Below are 22,174 nucleotides of genomic sequence, written 5' to 3'. Positions count from 1 at the left end.
ACTGAAATATAGAAATACAAGCCAAAATTCAAGGCTTAGAATCCTGGAAACTTGGGAAGATGTTTTATCCTAGAGAAATTATACTCCTGACTTGTAAAAATATTTTAAGTGATTTACTTTCCTTTGGAAATTTAGAAGCAAGAGAAGAAGTTGGCAACAAAACTGCTCTCGTTAAGTTTGTGGTAATTTTCAGTCTGGTGATCTGAGCAATACGTGTTAGCTGTATATAAGGCCCAAAGATGCTCCAAATGAAAACGAAATTTACTGTCACTTTATTAGGACTTTTATTTAGAAGAAATGCAGCATAACTGAGTCTATAAATAAAAAAAGTAATCGGACTACGACTGGATCCTATAAAAATGTTAACACATCAATTATGGTGTAGCTTTGTACTAGAAGAAATGACATGGAAGTTAATCCAGTCGTGGCCGGGAAGTTAATTATATCACCACCTTTTAAGAAGGATTATCTAGTGCTAAAGTTTATACATTTTCATATGTATTAATTGTATTTCTTTGACTATACAAATATATAAAAATTAGTTGTAAATTTAAATGTAAAGAAAATAGGAAGTCCATAAGCAAAAATGACTGCTTTTGTGACATGTTTGACCTGTGAACAATGCACTTATTAAAAAAAAAAAAAAAAAAAGTGTTTGTTTTTTTTTAAGGGAATAGGATGTAAATTGCCATTATAAAGCCTTGCTTATTGACATTCTAATGAGAATAACAAAACCGTAAGCAATTTGTTTGATAAACACAACCACTCCCTCCAAAAAAATAAGAGAGGAAAACACATCATGTCTTTTATTTCCTGTAAATGTGGATTTGGTGATATTGAGTTTACTCCTCAACTCAGAGATACTCTCTAATTTAAAATTGATTTATTGTAACCCATCTGTGTTTTGATTGATTTAACCATGTGATTTAAGTATTTATGAACAATTGTTAAAAAAATTCCTTAGGTTAGAAATGTTAAACCAAATATTTTTATTTGTTTTAAAAAACATGAAATCTAGAGCCTATAGGTTTTTAAACATAATATTAATTAATTCCCATATTTTCCATATTGCCCATAGTCCTTCCAGATGTGCTGTTACAAATAGCTCACCCCTCAGATATGAGCCATATGGGTTCTGTAAACTGATTTGCACTTATTTTGAATAGGAATTGTATAGATTGCAGATGAATTATTAAACTATATTTATAATTGCCAAATAAATCTAAGAGCAAAATATTAAACTGTAGTAAATGAGAAAAGAATGTGCAAATGAAGACCTGCCTGCTTTAATAAGTTGAGTGGGTTACCTTCTCAATTTCAACCAAAAGAAAAGAGTTGCCTTTTTTTTTTTTTTTTTGGTTATTGTGTTTAAAAAAAAAAAAAAAAGTCTATAAAACTGCTTACAGAAGTATCTAAGACAAAAACAAGGAAATATAATGTTCTAAACTCAGCCGGTCCAAACCACTTGAGCTGCTATGACAGCTCATAAAACTGAGAGTAGTTTTTAACTGGGCTCTGTTTTACATTGCCAAAGTGAATTTTCCTTGCAGGAAGTAGCCAGAGGGTTTATTTAGTTTCCAGTCCATGGCTTTGATCTTTCTGTACTGTCACATCTCGGGTTACATAGCCCTTTTTCACTGCAGTAAATCTGCAACAGTTAATGAGAATAAAATTTCCTCCTTCTTACTGATCGCATGCTGTTAAATGCCAAACCACAGCCAACTGCATATTTGCAAAATTTTAGCTACAATGTATGAAAACAGTGCAATCAATTTAATCTTGTTGTCTTTGTAATTCATTTTATTGGGCTTTCTTCCTTTTTAAGTGACCTACTTTATCAAGTAAGTGGTTCCAAAGCCAAACCTGGGAGGAAGATTTAGAATGTTTAATAAACTGAGAGGAGAAAGGTGTGTGTGTGTTGGGGAGGAGGGGTGAAGCGGTGAGTGCACGTGGATCTGTACCACCGTTGAGATTCAAACTGGGTCTACTTTAATGCTTTCGAAAGACCAAGCCTCTTTTTCTCCTCAAATAACAAGCTGGTTTATTATTACTTTGATTATGTTGTATATTCCATTTCAACATAAATTTGTACCTAATGAGTTTATTTAATAGGTTAGAACATTGTTTTTCACTTTTGATTGCATACATTTCTTTTGAGTCTATAGTATTTAATGGAATTTAAAGGATTTCAAAAACTTTGATCCCTACATTATAAGAGCTGTCCTTAAAGTAAAAATAACATTGCTGAACCATCTCATCAAATGGGTCCTTACACATACTGGTGATATATAAATATCTGTTGAATGAACCAATGGAAATTAAAAATCACATAAAGCAAGCTGAATTTCATACATTATTAAATACATATATCTTCATACTGAAGTACAAGAAAATCTTACATTTTTTATTTTTCATTTTTGGCTACAGTGAAATCTCTCAGTTGAGGCATTATTTGATTCAGTTAATCTATGTTAAATTTATTTCACTCACACCTTTAATCTTCGGTCTTGTTTTGTAGTTGGCAACTGGAACTTATAGCTCAAGAAATTCACACTTAGAGGCCATTTTAGATGATAGCCACTGATATATGTACTTTATTAATATTATGTATTTATATAGATCATATATATATATTATAAAATTAAATATAAAAGAAAGCTGGTTTTAGTTCCTCATCATTGAAGTCACAGGACTTCTGCTTTCACAGGACAAGGTATTTCTAGTCTCAAAAATCAAAATGTTGGGATAAATCAATAGTGTGTAACATCCATTCATTGATTTACATAACTCTCAAAAAAACAATGACTAAAAATGTATTGAAACTCAGAATATTTCTAAATTGGAGGCAGTAAAGTCACATCTCCCGATAAAACCGAGAGAGGACCCACTTTTGGGACAGTACCAGTTGTTAGATACCACAGTCAGAAAGGAGGGTTGGAGGGGCGCCTGGGTGGCTCAGTCGGGTGGGCATCCAACTTTGGCTCAGGTCATGATCTCACAGCTCGTGAGCCCGAGCCCCGCGTCAGGCTCTGTGCTGACAGCTCAGAGCCTGGAGCCTGCTTCAGGGTCTGTGCCTCCCTTTCTCTCTGCCCCAACCCACTTGCATTCTGTCTCTGTCTCTCTCAAAAATGAATAAACATTAAAAAAGAATTAAAAAAAAAAAAGGTGTGTTGGAAAGGAGTGGTTTGAAAATTTTAAGAGAGGTGCCTTACTGCCCAAGGCCTTTTTCAGCAGGTGTTAAATAAATGTTGAACTTTAAAATTTTAGTTCTCTTAGAATTATTATGTTTTCAAATAAGCCTATCTAGGTGTACTTTCACTGTAACATCATAGTTTGCATGTGAAAAAAATGAGGCTAAAACAAAATTTTAGACTCTATCTGTGGGGAAGACTGTTCTATAGTTTCTTTGTTTTTCTACAACTTTAATTCTGTATCAGACCATTAGTCCGTAAGCCCCCCAAAATTCTGGATTTGAAAGTCCACAGAAAATTTCTGCACAAAATAAACATTTTTTTTTTTCAGTTTTTGTTGTTCTTTTAAAAAAATTAAAACCTAGGGACGCCTGAGTGGCTGAATCCATTAAAGCGTCCGACTCTTGATTCAGGCTCAGGTCATGATCTCGTGATTGATTCCTCGGTTTGAGCCCTGCATTGAGCTCTGTGTTGACAGTGTAGAACCTGCTTGGGATTCTCTCTCTCCTCCCCTATCTCTCTGTTCCTCCCCCACTGATGCTTTCTCTCTCAAAATAAATAAACTTAACAAAAAATTTTTTTAATAAAATAAAAATCTTACAGTGAAGCTGCCCACAAAAGTTTGTTTCTGGAACATGAATAGTCAAGTCCAGTTTTAAATGAAATTACTGGAAAGGAATAGAAACAATGCAGGCTTCAATACCATATAGACTTCATCTTTATTCTAATTGTATTGTTTGGAAAGTTATTTTCTAAAATGATTTTGCATCTGTCTGCAGTCAGATATGTTGATTAACAATTATGATATGTATTGAAATGTATTTGCTGAGTGCCAGGCAATATGCCAGTTGCTGTTTATTACATTCCTTATCTAATTTAATCTTAACAGCTCAGGGAAGAAGACATTATTATTAAGGAAACCAACGCTTATCAGGTTAAGCAACTTGCCCACAGGTAATCATTCCACCACCTAATCTCTTCTCTTACTTTTACCCATCTTTCTCTCTTCCCTTCTGCTAGAATGAAAGAAATGTCCTTTTTTTTCAAAGTCCAGTCAGTTCATTTTGCTCCAAATTCCATCCCTTCTTGCCTTCTCAAGGACTTCTCATTATTTCCATCATTTTTCATGACTTTTCATCATTATTTTCCCTTCCTCTGGATCATTCCTGTCAGCTTACAAACATAATCTGGAATCCCCCTCATTAAATTCTCTTGGGCCCCACAGCACACTTCAACTACTGCTCATGTCTCACTTCTCTTCATAGAATACTCCTCAAAAGACTCCCATGTACTCTTCAGTTTCTCCAGTCTAGTCAGAATCATCGGTAATCTTCATGTTGCCAAATCCAGTGGACCTTTCTCATCTTTAACCCAGCAGCATTCGGCACAGATGTCCGGGCCCTGCTTTTTGAATCTCCCTTCTTTCATCTCAAAATACCCCATTTTTCTGATTTTCCTCTAAACACTTCTCCATTCCTTCCCAGTGTTCTGTGCTGTATATTCCTCCTCCCTTTCCCTTTAAACACTGGTTACTTCAGGGCTTCGGCCCTGTTCTCTAACAACACCCTTTTGGAGGGCCCTCTCTTCTACCTACATCCACTACCTAAAGGATTTCATCCAGATTCCATGGCCTTAAATACGATCTTAGCTTAAATATTTATCTGAGACCTTTCCTCTGAGCACCCACCATTCCTGTCACTGTTTGACATACCCAATTGAATGTTTACTAAGATGATCAAACATAAGTTTTGATTTCCTCCATGCAAATAGGTCCCTCCCCTAATCTTCATCTCAGTGAGTGTCACCATCATTCAGTAGGTCAAGGCATAGACCTGGGAGTCTTTCCTGATTCCTCCCTTTTCCTCATATATTCCTTCCTCAGAGAGTCTTTTTCCGACAAAACTGTCAAAAGTAGCACCTTCTCCCCAATCCTGTCCTTACTGTCGGTTTTAGCACCCTAATCATCTATTTGTTGTTCCCTTGTTCATCTCCCTCCTTCCACAAGAATGTCGTCTCCAGAAGACCAAGAACTTAGACTTTCTTATTCAAAGTAGCATCTACAGTGCCTGGCATTCACTAGCTTCTCAGTACATATTTGTTTAATAAATGAGTTATAAGGGTCAGAGCCATTAGTTTAAACATATATATGTCTTGCTCCATTTCCCATGCTGTATTTTACTTTCAGTGTTGTTTTGTTACAGTGTCTTAGTTTTATATTTAATCTTTACTTTTTCAGTATTCTTTCAAATGTGCAACGTATTAAATATGCAATCAAAATATATTATGTGCTTGTATTATAAAATTTGGGATAGGAACCCATGCTATATGGGAAAATTCTATATAGGATAAAAAACTGTCTTCTGAATGGCAGTATTTTATACATAAAGATACTTGCCTTTGTAGTTAAGACTGAATTAAGAAATTCTCAGTTCACATGTATTATACTACATATCTGTTTGAATCTACTAAGAAGTACTCATCTCTACTGACTGTAAGCATTCTGTACCATAAAAAAGTGTTAATGCCAAAAGAAACTTTAACGTCCCAGTGTTACAAGTTTTGCATTAGTTTTCATTACCAAATAGCTTATGTTCTGTTAGAAACAAATTTTATGTTATACTTAAAATGAATAAAGGTTTTCTTTGATCTTGTTTCATTCCTATTACTGGGTCTTAATAAAAATGACCTGTTAGCAGTCAGTAAATCAGAAGTATAACATGTTGGAGGTTATTTTGTTATTTCCAGAAGATACCTTTAACTTTTACTTGAATTAAAGACATTTAATGAAATTAGCTTTACAGAGTAATGATAAATGAAATCAACTTTATAGAGTATAAAGTAAAGATACAATCAAGGTAAGGATGTGCATTAAATGTTTTAATACTTAAATTTTCCTATACTCAGTAACCTTTTTGATTAACAAGCACTGGCTAGTTTCTACGGATAAAGAGATCAAAATCACTTCCCTTTGAGAAGCTTATAGTTCAGGGTTAAAATATAATTTTTTGAGATAACTTACATTATCCTATTTATTATTCTTTATATCAACTTTCTTTTTTTTTTGAAAACTTTTAAGGGTAATAACAGGCTTAGAAAAGGAATTAAGGAATTAATACTAAGTATGCTGTCAGTATTTGGACATGGTTGGTCTAATACATGTTCCTGCCCATTTAAAAAAAACATGAGAGAGAGAGAGAGGCAGGGGGGAATGGTAGAGAGAGGGGGAGAGAATCCTAAGCAGGCTCCGTGCAGTCAGCACAGAGCCTGACACCGGGCTCCATCCTACAACCCGAAATGTGAGATCCTGACCCGAGCCAGAGTCAAGAGTCGGCCACTTAACAGACCGAGCCAGCCAGGGGTGCCCCATTCCTGTATATGTACATTTCTGTACATATATGTATTATACATTTCTGAATTGTCCTTAATCTTTAGAGGACACAATCCTTAGAAAAGAATGCCACTCTACCTTACTAAACAGTTTTTTAAGAGTATGCTATTTAGAATATTACAGTTTCTTAACTTCCATTACAAAAGTATACCTTTAGAAATTTTTTAAGGAAAAAAATCCGATAATCTGATGATGTTTTATGTCAATTATATCTCGAAGCTGGAGAAAAGTAAAATTTTAAAAAATGTTAAAGATACTGTGAAGAATTTTCTTAGATAACAAAGTAAATAGAGTGATAGATTCAGATTTTTTGCATTTTAAGCTAAGCATTGCAATACTTGACAAAGAATCACATTATTATTGAAATATAGCCCCTGAATTATATAGACTGTTTAATAAAACATTATACTTTGATGGTCTGGTAATTCCCTAGAATTTAGTTACTTCATTAGAACAATAAGCACTTTGGAAAGATTAGTCCAGACAGCAGCTTGTTGTGGCTTTGTAATAGAGACAATGCCTCTTTACAAACACATCAGTGTCCTACAAAACATACTTTGAATAATTGTGTGATTTGAGGAAAGGCATTGTATCAGAGTTTGATGTGAATGTTGATTTCTGATGCCACCTATCTCTACTCTTACTGAATAGAAACCTTTCCTCTTACATAGTAGGTAGGTGGGCAGGTAGGTAGGCAGATAGCTGTTCCCAAGGGAATACATGACCCTACATTTTAGTCTTTGATTTACACTGATATCATAGCTATTGATGAATTCTCAAAGCTTTTAATTGAAAGCGTTTCAGATTACACATGATTTGTTTCAGGTTTTCTCATTAAAGAAAAAAAGACAATAAACCTCCATTGGTAGTTGTTTGGAAATGGAAGAGATGTCTGGAATTAAGGGGATTGATTATGTACTATTATCCTGTAGATTATAATCGTGTAAGGATTTTAGGCCAACATGCAGTCTTTAAGTAGTAGCCCAGACCACTTAGTAATTTTATAACTGCTTAGTGCCTCTAGCAAATAAATAGAACTCAGACCTACTTCAGAGAGACAAATGGGACGGTCTGTAATAAAATCAATTTTCTTTTAAAAAAATTTTTTTAATGTTTATTTTTGAGAGAGAGACAGACAGAGTACAAGGAGGGGAGGAGCAGAAAGAGAAGGAGACACAGAATCCCAAGCAGGCTCCAGGCTCCGAGCTGTCAGCACAGAGCCCAATGTGGAGCTCCAACACACGTACCGTGAGATCATGACCTAAGCTGAAGTCGAACACTTAACCAACTAAGCCACGCAGGCACCCCTGTAATAAAATCAATTTTCAAATGTTACTTTGTTTTTATATTTGAGAAAAAATGGTAATTTTCTAAAATGTATACATCTATTTAACTGTTAATTCTTAGTGAATTTAAAATCTGTGTATGTCTATGTTGGTTTTCATGTAAAAGTTATACCTTTCTACAGTCTCATTTCAGACTGGAGAGGTACGATCAACAAATTATTTCTTACTCCCTTTGATTGAGTTAAATATAAAATAATTAGTCCTTTGAATAGACTTATAAACAGGAGCATAATTAATGATTTCCTGAATATCTTCTCTTTTGTGAACATACATCTGCATTCTGTTTCAAGTAATATCTAAAGTTTATCTAAAGTTGATACATCCCATTTTTTCAGAAATTCTTTCCATTTCAGGTTCTTCCAGCTAAAAACAAAGCACCTTGGCCTGTCAGAAATTAAAAGGCAATACAATCTTAAAAAGGAATCCAGATTTGTGTGGACAGTATCAGGTGGCTAATTTAGAGCCCCTCAAATGTGAAAGGATGGGAGGAGGCTTCTATGAACATAGTTAGGCAAGTAAATTTTTAAGTTGCAACTGTAACCTAAAACTTAACATCTTTTCAAATTGATACAAGAAACCCCATAAAACTATATTTACATGAGTGTTCAAACTTCATGCTAGGATCTTTTTTGAAGTGGTTAAAAAAAAACCCACAGGAATTCTTAAGTCTCAAAAAGTTGTGTTTTTTTTTTTTTTATTTAAAGTTCTCTGGGTTTTAAGGACTCTATAAATATTGGACTATTGTAATTCAACTTGTTCTCTGTATACACTAAGAGGAAAAAAGAAACTATTACACTTTCTTACAGTTGCATCTTGCCTTTTTCCCCTCAAGTTTTGGGGTGGGGGGTACTGTTTGCCATCGGCAAGTGGGCACCATAGTCATTTTAAATAAGTCAGTTTGTAATCTTTCCTTGTCCTGCATACTTGAAAAACCTAATCTAGCTATACCTATATGCTAGTTTGAAATACTGCCTAAAACTCTATACCGCCTATAATCTCAAAAATGTACAGTCAGTGCATTACCGTGTCCCTGAAGATTTCTCCTGATAGTTGCCCAGCTTTGCTTATAAGTCCCAGATTGTCGGGCTGGCACAACCCCAAGATAATGAACATCACGGAATGAAAATACCCTCTCCTAGACACGTCCGTGACCTGTGCCCTTTTCTAACAGCAGTAAACCTGAGTACAGAAATGTATGCAGTTTGGGAAGTGATGATTTGTGTGGAATAACTAAAAACCTTACCCTTGATTTACTGCTTTCAAAATAAACTCACTGAATATAAAATAAGGTAGAAAAGCATGCAGAGAGACATTCGCGGTATTTTCATCCCAACATGTGTTGTATCATTTGCATCAATCATGATATAGAATCTGAAGGGTTTTGCTTGAATAACCTTATTTATACAAGCAGTCGAGTCTGACTATGGTAAAAGGAAGATATGATTGGCCTTGGCATTATTTTAGTGCAATAACAATTAGTTGCCTACGTATAGGCATAAATCTCTATGAATTATGTAACAGCCCTATAAAAGCAAACGGAAAGCATGTGTAAGAAGCATGCCAAATATGATCGAGTGTCTTTTAACTGTCTAGATCATGTGGCAGGAGCCAGAATTTCATAAGTATTTTTAGGGAAGGCTCTATCATTTTCATATGTCATAACAATAACAACACCAAATATATAATCTCTTAACTGTTCTTATAAGAGACTTGGACGTATAATAATCTCAAGGCAGATGTTAAAAGGGATAGCCATTATTCTTACTCTACAAGAAGAAATTATGACAGTTACAAATATAGGCTGAAACAAGTTATATCAGTAGAAGCAGAAAACATATCCAGATATTCTGGGTTTGAGGTCATTGCACCCCACTAACTTTAATAAAATTCGGGACTTGTTGATAAGGTTATACTTAAGTTAGTTTTGCTAATAAATATACTTTCCATTTCTTAAATTAAGGGAGAAAAAATGCCTATGTACCTCAGTGATTTAAAAAAAAAAGTATGATGTTTTCTTATGTTGCTTTGAAAATAACTTTAGTTTAAATATGGCAATAGGGTACAAGTCAGAAAAGTAATTGTTAGAATCGTATACATTCCAGTCTACACTGAATTAATTTGCTTGGTATCATTGCAGCATGTGCCCAAATTGTGCTGGCCCCGTTCTGTGAGGATGGTATAGAAATACCTGGCTGTATCATCAGAACTCTACAATCTGGTTGAACGGAGTGATGTAAATCAGTCCATATCTTGACAGTCATCTTACAGTTAGCCTTAGACATAAACAGAAAATGATTTTGGGTTTTTTTGTTTTTTTACAGACCCATGACATAACAAACATATTCTCAAGGACAAGAGAGCTTATAAAAACTTAAGAGTAGAGATTTACTTTAGTACCTGTTTTTCCATTGCTAAATACAATGTTGGTATATTATATAGTATACTGAGATTTTAAATGCTCTAGAGGACACTAAATAGCTATGAAGTATTTATCTGACCTGTACTGATTCCTGACTTAGTGGCTGAAAGTATTTATGTAACAGTGTCCAACATAGATGTTTTAAAATATCACAATGTAAGGCAATGTCTTTTGTTGTATATTTAATATTATAAACTTATTTTGGATCAAATTTTCACACTTCCATGCTTAGCTATTTAAAAATACACACTTTTGGGCACCTGGGTGGCTCAGTCAGTTAAGCATCCAACTTCGGCTCAGGTCATGATTTCATGGTTTGTCAGTTTGAGCCCCATGTCAGGCTCTGGGCTGACAGCTCAGAGCCTGGAGCCTGCTTCAGATTCTGTGTCTCCCTCTCTCTCTGCCCTTCCCTGCTTGTTCTCTCTCTCTCTCTCTCTCTCTCTCTCTCTCTCTCTCTCTCTCTCAAAAATAAACATTAAAAAAATAAAATAATAAAAATACACACTTTTAATTTGTCTAAACATAGTTTCTATTATATATATACTCGTGCCCTCAATTTTAGAAAAATGTCACTTGGTTTGATTTTAGGTACAAAAAAAGTCTTTACTTATCAACCACCATTTGATTTTTATTAGCCTAAAAATTATTGAGACAAACGAATAAGTAGAGTATGACATATATTGGAAACTTTACATTAAGCTTCGTATATTTGATAAGATTTTTGAGATTGGTTTTTTTTTTACAACACTTATCTACCTCTTATGTAAGGTAGTAAAAGAAAGTGAAAAGGTTTAAAGTATATCAAAATATCCCCAAACTGTATTATTTATTTGAGGATTTGAGAGACAAGGTATTAACAGAAGCTTAACATTAATTTTTCATTTATGAGGGAGTGATCTGTAGCATGCATGTTAGATAGCCCTGTTTATTCTGATTGTGTCCATATGTCGGATTTCTGTCTGTTTCATAAAGAAAGATGGGGACTTCATATAGCCCATTTTACATAGTACTCATGATAATTTTAGGTTCTATTCTGTATCTTGAACTTGTTCATTTTGATAGTGCATTATCACTTTAAGATTCTGGATTGTACTTAAATTACAGTAACCGAAGGTCATTATTCATATTTTTGCTGGACTGAAAAGTTTTGAGTACTAGCATTAACGTTTGAATTATGCTCAAGGTCTTAGACTTTGCAGCATGTTTAGTTTCTTTTCATTTCTTATTAGTATTTTTCAGTACTTAATAGTCTCCTGCTCTCACCTCCAACAAGAACTTCTCTCTGTTCAACATCAGAAACATTTTCCTATTTGGCATGTGCTTTCTAGTTCCCCAAGCAGTATAAGCAAATTGGAAAGTTCAGCTGTCATTCTTGGAAGGTCATAGATCACACTAGCAGCCTGAGTAATCCAAGAGGTTTTAAGTATCATAGCATTTAGTTTAAAGTGAAATTTGCTCTGACAGGGCTGGCAGACCAATAGGAAAAAGAAATATTTGTGCTTGGAGAAGTGCATATGTAGAGACCAAGAGTATAACTGATGGCTGGAAGTGATTTCAGTCTAAAAAAACAAATCATTAAGAGAGTGCATAGGGGTAAAATACACAGTTCATATTTTAAAGAGTCTCAAAATGAACCAGCAACTAAGGTTAGCATTACATAGTAATTAGCTGTGGTGTTCAGGCTTTAACTCACTCAGTACCAGACAATATGGTTAAACTATCGCTGCGAAAACATTGCTACTTATGTTATATTCACTACTTTAAGCCTACAGCAGTAATTTTTGTACCTTAAAAAACCAAGGTATTATGACAGATTATATAAATGTTGAACCAGTAACAGACAAACAATTATTCAAAGGAGGTGCTAATGACTCGGTTTATTGACCTAGGGGTTACTTAAGCAGCTCAGTGGGTTCCCTGAACATTTGGTGTTATGAAATGAGGTACTGCTTGATAGTATAGAACTGACAATTTCAAGAAGTCCTTGCACTTAACTGAAGAACAAGTTAAAGATGACTAGAATGGCATACTTTCCCTCAAAGATTATTATTAAAAGTTCAAGACCATTATAGGTTTGAGTAAATACTCACTTCAGCTTGATAATCACATTTGACAGCTGCCATGAGGCACCTATGAGAGTATTTTTCCTGTTAATTGCTACAAATAAGGAAAAAGAAAATATCTTCTCATAGCTGCAGTTATTTCTTTCAAGTCATTGTTCTCTTCAAGCGGGCCAATTCTGAGTCACAGGAATACAAGGTTGATAAATTCTTTTCTTGAGTGTGCAGAGCAGATAAGGAATAAAGTGGAAGGGACTTCCAGCAAGATGGTAGACCCGGCTGACTTAGAAGGCGCCCCCATATAGATATATTAAAAAGGTGGATTAAATGTTAACAAAAATTTACAATTCACAGCCAAATTCACAAAGATAGGACACACACACACACACACAAAATAACCACGCATGAGAATAATGATGAACTCGGTATAGGTTATATAGTAAAGGAAAATGAAACTGAATTCCTGTATAAGGCCTGGAACTTCAATGGGCTGCCTTTTTCTCATCATTTGAAAAAAGGACTAGATGGTTGTAATTCACCAGCCTAGAGAAATGGCCAAAACTTATCTTCTTCCCCAAGGCCCTAGGAGGAGAGTTACCCAGGAGAAAGAAATCACAAGCTTTCTCCATGAGCGTGTGTGGGTTCAGAATTTATACTATTCATCCAATTTAGTGAACCCCAAATCAAGTAATTTTCATTAAAAATGTTTTCAGGACAGTGGAACCCCCTGGAGCCTCAATGTATTATAAACAAATACAGAACCTCTCTATAGTAATATTTTCAAGTTCAAGGACTAACAGACAGGCAAAAGCAAATGAATAAATAAAGGCAACTTGAAATTGAACACAATAAAAAAATTGCAAAGCTCATGAAGAAAAGTATTGTCACAAAGGAGAATTGTCAGGCATAACAGAGAGTTAGGATGCCCAGGAACTAGAATTAATAGAAGACTCTCAATTAGACCATAACATTTTTAAAAAGACAAAGGAATTTAGAAAATTAGTGCAACGTCATAATATGAAAAAGTGCCAACTATAACGTCTCAACATAAAAAATGCAATCATTAAAATAGGTCCTGGAGATGGGTTAAACAACAGATTAAGATGCATAATAAGAGAAGTGTGAATTAAATGAAATTAGAAGAGCATCAGTAAAATGGAATTTCTTTACCATTTGGAACAAATCAGTGACTGTTTTACACATGCTTCTCCCATCATTACTACAAATTAGTTTTTATCTGAAGCATCATAGTATTGTAACTAAATTGAAAGGATCTGTCCCCAAGGTGGTATATATCCCCTTAGAACTGACAGATGTCTTTTAAAAAACTTTTTCAAAATAAATTCCAGATGAGTACTTTAAGTACAACCTCCCACTACTCGTATCATTTGCCCTTGATTTTGGGGAAAATACTACTTGGTTCGATTCCACTAAAATATTCTTTAAGAGTCATTAGCCATTTAGTTTTATCATAATAAAAGGAAAATTGATACTTATGCATGTAAAAGATTAAGAATAAAAACTAAATGGGAAATGACAGCTGAACTTGATATATATTGGTAAAGCTCATCAGAAGACTGCTTAATTATGTTCACCTCAGTAATACAAAGGCTCAAGTTCAACAGCTAACACCTATTAGCAACCTAAAATATGCATTTGTCGCATATAAATTTAGAGAAACAAGGTGCTTTTGACAGGTTCAGCGAAAATTTTAGAAGCTGTCCCTATAGCAGTAGTACTTAACATGCACGTACATTACATTTTTCAGTGTCCAAGACTCATAGGCCCCCACCTTCGCAACCTTTTTGCATATGAATGACATTCCTATTTAGCTCTAAATTATTTCACATTTATAAAATGAGAACATGGACTATATGATAAATGCAATGGAAACCACGTTCTCTAAATGTTAAGTAGGCTAAGAAGTTTCAATTTGATAAAACTTAAAACTTGCTTTAAAACTTTGTGAAAGTAAATGATACTCAGTGATAAGACAAGCTCTCCATCTAGTGTTTGGTTTATAAATTACAAGCATTGAGATCTTGATTTAATCATACATCTAATGCTGGGTGCAATTTTATAGGCTTTATCCCATTCAGTTTATACTTCTCTTGTTACTATATATGAGAATTTCAAGAAAAATATGTTCTCTTCTGCCAGAATAGTCTAGTTCTTCCTACTGAATTCAAAGGCAAGCTATTTCTACAGTCTGTGGTATTCATCTACATGGAATACTACGGCTTCTTAGTTATTTGATGAAGCATATTTCTATGGCAAAATTGTTTCATGCCAGTTAGCTATAACCTCTAAAATTTCAGCCAGTTTTGATATTCTTTCTTTTCATTCTCAGTTCCTAAATGGTAAAAGTATAACTAAAAAACCCATTTCAAAAGAGAAATTGATACCATTTTTTTTAATGTTTATTTATTTTTGAGAGAGAGAGAGAGAGACAGAGAGAGAGAGACAGAGAGAGAGAGACAGAGACAGAGTGCAAGCAGGGGAAGGGCAGAGAGAGGGAGACACAGAATCCAAAGCAGGCTCCAGGCTCGGAGCTGTCAGCACAGAGCCCCATGCAGGGCTCAAACTCACGGACTGTGAGCAAGATCATGACCTGAGCCAAAGTCAGCTCCTTAATGGGCTGAGCCACCCAGGCACCCCAGTGAACCATTTTTTTTTTTTATCATGAAAGGTAGCATATTTGATTATCGTTATTTCTGCTGCTGCCTCTATGGGCTCTCACTGTTTCACATATGGACAGCCGTAATATTCTCTATTAAATGCTCCCCATGTTTTTGTCTAACACCATCAGTTACCACAGTTCTCTTTCTAAAACACGTAAGTTGTTCCCCTTTTTAAAAAATCGTAGACAAATTTCCCAAAGTATATAGTTAGCATGGCATATGAAGAGCTTTCAAAATCTAGTCTTAACGTCCCTTTCTAGCCTTATCTGCTGCCACTTGGGTTCAGCTTTCATCGTAACCCTGACTTTAACCATAACAAACCAGAGGCTGTTCTTCAGTGCCTTCTCTCTCTTGCTCAGGCTGCCACAAGTGAAATCCAATTTGTCCTTTTACATTCATCCATTCATACAATAAAATACTTTTTGAATGCCCACTGCATGTCAGATACAGTGCTAGATGCTTGTGATATAGCAATGAATAAGACAGTGACAGTCTTTACCTTTATTCATGGTACTTATAGTCTCATAGGAAATAAAGTAAAAAGATACATTGATAGGTACAGATATAGTCAGGAAGTGACAGATGCATTAAAATAAAAATATTTTCTGTGAAGACTTCCTAGTCCCCTAGGTTCTTTTGGAACAATTTGTACATACCTCTATTATACTCTAACTTTATACTAAATATTTGTTCTTCTTCTATTCTTTTGTAGCAATTTATAAATGTACTACGGGTAATACAACATCATATTATTATCAGAATTTTGTTCCATGTTTAGTTGCCTCCAATGCATGGCCAAGGGATCATGTCTTACTTATTGCCTTCCCAGTACCACATCTTTTTTTTTTTTAACATTGACTGTCAATACTATACTTAACACATTGTAGGAACTCATGTACTATTTGGATGGATGGATGGATGGATGGATGGATGGATGGATGGATGGATACAAAGGATCACTATTACATTTCACTACCACAATTACGTATTACTAAATTTCTCATGACAAATCATAGTAAAGCTGAAATTACTCTGATCAGTTTATAATCTACTTAGGAAGATAAAAATACTGATTTTGATCCTATGATAAATATATTGGAATATTTGATAAAAAGAATGAACTGTTCTAGAAAACTATTATCAGATCACATTTCACACAGCTCTATAATATCCTTCCTCTGAAAAAAGTTAGCCTATGTTAAGTCCTTTCACTTGACAATCCCAAAAGAATTCTAGCCTTCGATATTATCCCATGGATCACAAAGGTAGTTAATAAGAATCGCCACCCTCTACTTCTAAATATATTACTCTAAAGGATTTTATCTTAGGGAGAATAGAATTCCTTAAAAAAAAAAAAGACGCAAACCAAAAAGATGAAATTCAGTGTGAAAATTTCGTGTGTGTGTCTCTGTGTGTACATACGCACAACTATACACACACATATACATTCAATGTGAGCCATTTTGTGGTAACGACTCTTTAAAAAATTTAAGATCAGTGCATTTTTAGCCTACATTATTAGAGAGTCAGAAACAGGATCTCATTGTATTCTGTGCTGGTTTCAGACCACATAATAAGTACAGTATCACATCATTTTCAGCTTCATTTTAAGATAAACATTGAAAAAAATCATTATTTTTTAATATTTTTCATAGAGCATGTGTGCAAGTGGGGGAGGGGCAGAGAGAGAGGGGGACAGAGGATCTGAAGCAGACTCTGTGGTGACAGCAGAGAGCCCAATGTAGGGCTCAAACCCACAAACCGCAAGATCGTGACCTGAGCCCAAGTCGGACGCTTGACCGATTGAGCCACCCCAGCAGCCCGCAAAAGTTATTTAGAGAGCAAATCAGATAGTAAAGATTTGAGAAACCATGTCATGAGGACTGAGTAAACAAGAGTTGTGAAGTAACCATATTAAAGAAGAATTGGATTTCTTTTGTGGTTCCAAATGGTAATTCTAGAACTAATACAACCAGATTACAGGTCAAGATATAGAACTTTCTAACAGTGTGACGGGCCCACAGTGGAAGAACTGCCCTGTGAGTACTCCCATTCCTGGAGATGTTCTGCAAAGAATTCGATAGACCCTGTCAAGGATGTGGTGAATGGAAGCACAGTCTAGCTTATTTCTAAAAATATTTCCAAGCCAAAGATTCTGTGACCTGTGAAAAGAGAACTTGGCTTGAATTTATTTTTTATTTGTATTAGCATCCTTTAATATTGTCATCATTTGCTCTGCATTCATTTTGCTGACTTGGGAATTTCAAGGAAGATCAAGACGTGTGTTGCTTTCATCGAATTTTAATAAAATAATAATACTTTTCACTTATGCAGCACTTTCCATCCAAGGATTTCAAAGTGCTTTACAAATATGCACTAATTAAGCCTCACAAACAGCTAGAGGTAGGTGATTTTCTTCCCTTCCTACGGGAACGTCAACCCTGGCACAGAAGTCTAAGTAGAGCCCCAGAGTGCTTACGATTCTTTACTGGCTGCCGGTCCCCTTGTGATGTCCTGCATGTGAAGGGCCACTTGTCATGCCTCGATTCCCTTTTTCCCCCCTCTCTGAATCATCGCAAGTTTAGAAATACAATGAATGCTGTTAAAAATTTGTTTGAAGCCTTGTAAATATTACAGCAAAATTCCGTCTCCTGCCTGCTGAATGCTAATTAGGTTTCTAAATGTTCATGTAAAAATAAAATCCTGATGTGATTTCTATATTTGTTGTTGAATTTTAAATGTAATTTCTTAGTTACAAAGAGTTTGTCATTTTCCTTTCTAGGTACTTCCAAATCATTGTTCTTGGGACAGAAAACTTAGTAGCAGATGGATTTGGGGGGCCCTTACGTTTCCTAGTTGTCTTTTCACAACACACAGTAACCATTTTCTTTGAACTATAAATAAGATATTTTTAAGAAGAGATTGCATTTTTTTATTTTTCTAATTTAAAGGTCTAAAAATGATATCTAGACATTGAGGATAATGGTTAAATGACACTACACAGTCCTATTAAAAAAAAAATAGTGGTCTAGTAGTGGCATTTTCTGATCTAGAGGACACGGCTTTTTATGTAGGTTAGGAATGCCCGGAAGAAAGTATGTACACATGGAAACACATGTGAGCTGTTAGATTAAATTCCAATATAAATAGTCAAATGTGCAAACTCTCATCTGAAGAACAGTCATACAGGGCAAGGGCAGGTGCACCGTATCACAGCTTAGTTTCTCTGGGTTCTCAGGGTCCCTAGTGAGGGCATGCAAGTTACTGTCTACTCTGAGTCCTTAGTGGATCAGGAAAGCACAAGTTTTGCTGCCACACTTCCCTTTTATATTCACATTTCTATCTCCTTCTAGACAAACTTACATAAAGAATCTATCTGTTCCTGTTTCAAGGAAAACTTATGATTAGGTGTTCCTGGTTTTGAACCAGATTCAAAAGTAACAAGGCTACATCTTTATTCCAAGGGAGAAAGCACAGCATGTATCCACATATCCCAGAAGAATATCTGGCTTCAGGTTGTAGCATCCTGAATAGTCCAGTGTCCCCTCCATATTAGAACCAAACGAGAGATTAGAAAATCAAGCTATTCTGTTTCAGAGTGAATTTTATTTAGAAGATCTTGTGTACATATAGCTGATCTTTCATAATACAAAAGGACCTAGGACTTCTGTCAAAGTACCATTCAAACTGGTCATAATGTTTCAGATATTCTTTTCTTTAAACAGCAAGTTCATCTGTGATATGTGATGGATCATTACAGAAAAACTCATTGTTAGAGTTTCTAATTTTTCTCCTTAAAATTTTTTTGCAAATGATATCTGTGGAAGTTCAAACAATTTGGCCAGAACACACAGATGTCTCTGGGTGAACTGTTGACTGCATAAATAGAACTTTATTACAGTAAACTTGCAGGCTCAGAAACGGAAACTCGCCAGTGTTCAAGGTTCGCTCTTACTTTAATTTGACTTGGAGTGCAAATTCTTACCAACAGTGTGACAGAGAATGTCCTTAAAAAAACAGCTGAATGTCCATTTGTCAATTTACATCAGGCAGATTGGATAATGTCTGAGTGTATTCTTTAGCCTCTTGTCAAGCCACATGGAAATACAATGATCGGAAGTTTGCCTACTGATCATAGAAATCAGTTTTGCAATTTGCATGTATAATGACCTCACACTCTCAGAACCTTTTTTAAGGTCCCTTCCTCAATGAGGACAAGCCTGCCAAAAATCAGATATTGCCAATAGTGTTATAGGTCACCCCAAGGAATTGCTTGGGTTGGTACCAACATTGCCACTGGGGAGCATCTTGTTCTATGCCAACATGGCCGACAGTCTCCCTTCTGAGGCTTCTCTTCTTTTCGATAGGATTACAGTAATAGTGCTACGAGTTCCTCTGTGAGATGTTCTGTTTTTAAGATGTCTTTGAGTATTTTCTTTACTGATCTACTCTGTGCCTCTTGTTTCCAAGCCCTTGGAAGCCTCTAGATTGATTGAGAAACAAAGATAAAATTAACTCGAGCTTAACCTAAGTCTCCTGCTATTAGGCCTCGGAAGAGATGCTAAAAAACATAAGCAGTGTCTGAAGGCAGGTAATAATTAGATGAAAAAGTAAGGAGTTGAAATGCATAAGCTATCCAGTCAACTTTTACGTAATTGAGAGTTGTCTGGATACATGAGTATTTGTTAGCCTTAGTGCTTCAGGAGAAAAAAATGTCAACGGCCGACTTTTCCTCTAATTTTAAACTGATGCAGGTGTATCTGTGTTCATGGACTGCATTAATTTCTGTAACATCTTTAAAGCTACCTCTAGAGCAGTGTTTCCCTTCATCATAAAACTAATCTTTCTTCCCAGGAGGCCAAGGTAGGAAGGATGTACTTCTATTTTGCCATTTCAAAATAAAACTCAGACTTAAAAATTGCAGCCAATTTTTGGGAGAATCATAGACACATATTTAGAAGAAGCCCAAAAAGTTTGTTTTCTTCAGGATCACTCACTACAAATGCTGACCTAAAACTTAAACCTCAGAAATTCCATTTCCCTGAGCAGTAGATTCACATGAATAATACGCCCTGTATGTGTTAGGTTTTTTTATATTTACTATTTAGTCCTATCTCAGTATACACATGCACATATGTGTACACGCATACATAAATCATTTAAAACCTTTAATATTTTAATAGTTACTACTATTGTGTTTTAACCTCGTTTTGAGTTTTGAGAGGAAGGTAGTGCCTACATGAGTACATTTTTTAATCATACTGAGATTTTACTGATAAAGTATGTTTCCATCTAGTATATGCCTCAGATAACCTTAAATCATTTAAATATGTTATTTTTTTCAAAGTTCATGTTTCTGTATTCTAAATTGTTTTCCTTTGATTGCAAATAAGCTCAGAAGCATTCACTGCATGAGCTGTGCATGAGCATGTTCTAGCTGCCATCTTTGCCTGGCCAGATAAGTACCTTGTCATTTGGCTAAGTGTTGGATAATTCTCTGATCCTTAAAAAGTGCCTTGGAGAACAGATTTTCTTTTAAATTTACTAATAGATGAAAGAATAATTTTTAAAGCAATAAAGTTTGTCCATGTATCAAATGTCATTATAACGCCGAAGGTCATCTTTAGGCTTCTATTATTTCCATAGAATAAACTGACAAAATTTATAATTATCTTGTTGTAATTCAAAAGAAATGTATGACTTTTTTTTTTTTTTGAGGAGTCAGAGAAGGATTTGCAGATCAAATCTGACTAACTCGAATGTTGTAAAATTCCTTGTCCTGTTCTAGTCATAGGTTTATGGTATGATTTGACCCTGAGTGAGAGTTTTACTGCTAAAACTCAAAATGCATGCATGATTATTAACAATCCTATATGAAAAAAATTTTATTATCGATAACAAAACTCATTTTACAAGTTTTAGTGTTGTCGTTCCCTAACAGTACTATACTGATAATTGCTAGCACATAAAATCTTTTCATATTCTGGCATAAAAGCCATATATAAATGTAATTTATGAAAACTTTTCTGATCTGTCCTCCTCTTTGTCTTGAATACTACCTGATGACAGAGGTTTCCAACATTTTTAACACACACTGTTAGAAATATTATGCACATTTTTGTGGCTATATTAATTCAGTAAAATTATTATTAAATATATATTATATATATAATGTGTGTGTGTATATATATATACACATACATACACACACACACATATATATGTATATATATATATATATATATATGAAGAAGAAAAATGCTTAATGATAGCCACATTAATCACTTTTGCTGCTAGGAAGAAAATCTTGGAGGTGTCAAGTTCCCGGCCTCCCGTGTGGATGTGTGATGAAAAATATAACTTATCATTCCTTTTTCTCTTTTCAGCCTTGGAATGGATGGCTTTGGCCAATCAGTTGGCATTCTTGGACGCCCTGCCACAGCTTATGGATTCCGCCCTGATGAACCTTACTACTATGGCTATGGAACTCGATAAAGTCATCCCTTTCCATATGTACTCTCAGCTTAGAAGAAATCTGTGTGGGTTGGGCTAACTTTGAATCTTGACTAATAATGCATGTTGATATTATTGTGGGTCTGTGCTTCTTTTTATTTTTTCCATGTTGTTAGCTACAAATTAACTCTGACCCCTCCGTCCTCTGTTAAGTATAGTTGATGTTTGACTTTGTTCACTCATCAAACCACATCTTGATGATGAATAACACTGCCCATGTTATTCAAAGAGACGCAAAAGAAAATGCTGAAAAGCAACTAGACTGGAAAACAAACACTACATTATGTACATTAAGTGACTAATTTAATTTCTATTAAAAAGAAGGATAAAGTACAAATGAATTAGCAAAAGTCATGTGTTTCTATTTAATGTGTATCATTAAGAGTTTCATGCTTATATAAGGTGCGTATGAATTTTCTTTTCCCCTGCCCTTTTTCCCCCCTCGTAAACTCTTAAGTGTTTTGTGTGATGTGTGCTACTTTAAAGTTTGTAAAAAGAATGTCACCTCATTTTTCCATTCCATCTGCCTTTTCAGGGTTGCTTCCCAAAGTTAACAATGAGTTTTCAATCTACAGT

The 22,174-nt window shown here is 34.9% G+C and overlaps 1 protein-coding gene across 2 annotated transcripts in view; it reads left to right on the top strand.

Annotated features, from left to right (window-relative positions):
• KIFAP3 (kinesin associated protein 3) overlaps nt 1–21,948 on the top strand; it is a 174,797-nt gene extending 152,849 nt beyond the window's left edge. For both annotated transcript variants that reach the window (XM_043568731.1, XM_043568733.1), the window contains one exon: nt 21,472–21,948. In XM_043568731.1, coding sequence (XP_043424666.1) covers nt 21,472–21,580 — 109 coding nt within the window. In that variant the 3' untranslated portion in view covers nt 21,581–21,948. The remainder of the gene's footprint in view (nt 1–21,471) is intronic.
• Nucleotides 21,949–22,174: the final 226 nt, after the last annotated feature.

This window comes from Prionailurus bengalensis, chromosome E4, assembly GCF_016509475.1.
Source record: "Prionailurus bengalensis isolate Pbe53 chromosome E4, Fcat_Pben_1.1_paternal_pri, whole genome shotgun sequence".
NCBI classification, from domain to species: domain Eukaryota; kingdom Metazoa; phylum Chordata; class Mammalia; order Carnivora; family Felidae; genus Prionailurus; species Prionailurus bengalensis.
Note: the sequence above shows the minus strand (reverse complement) of the source record. Positions and strands in the feature narration are given on the sequence as shown.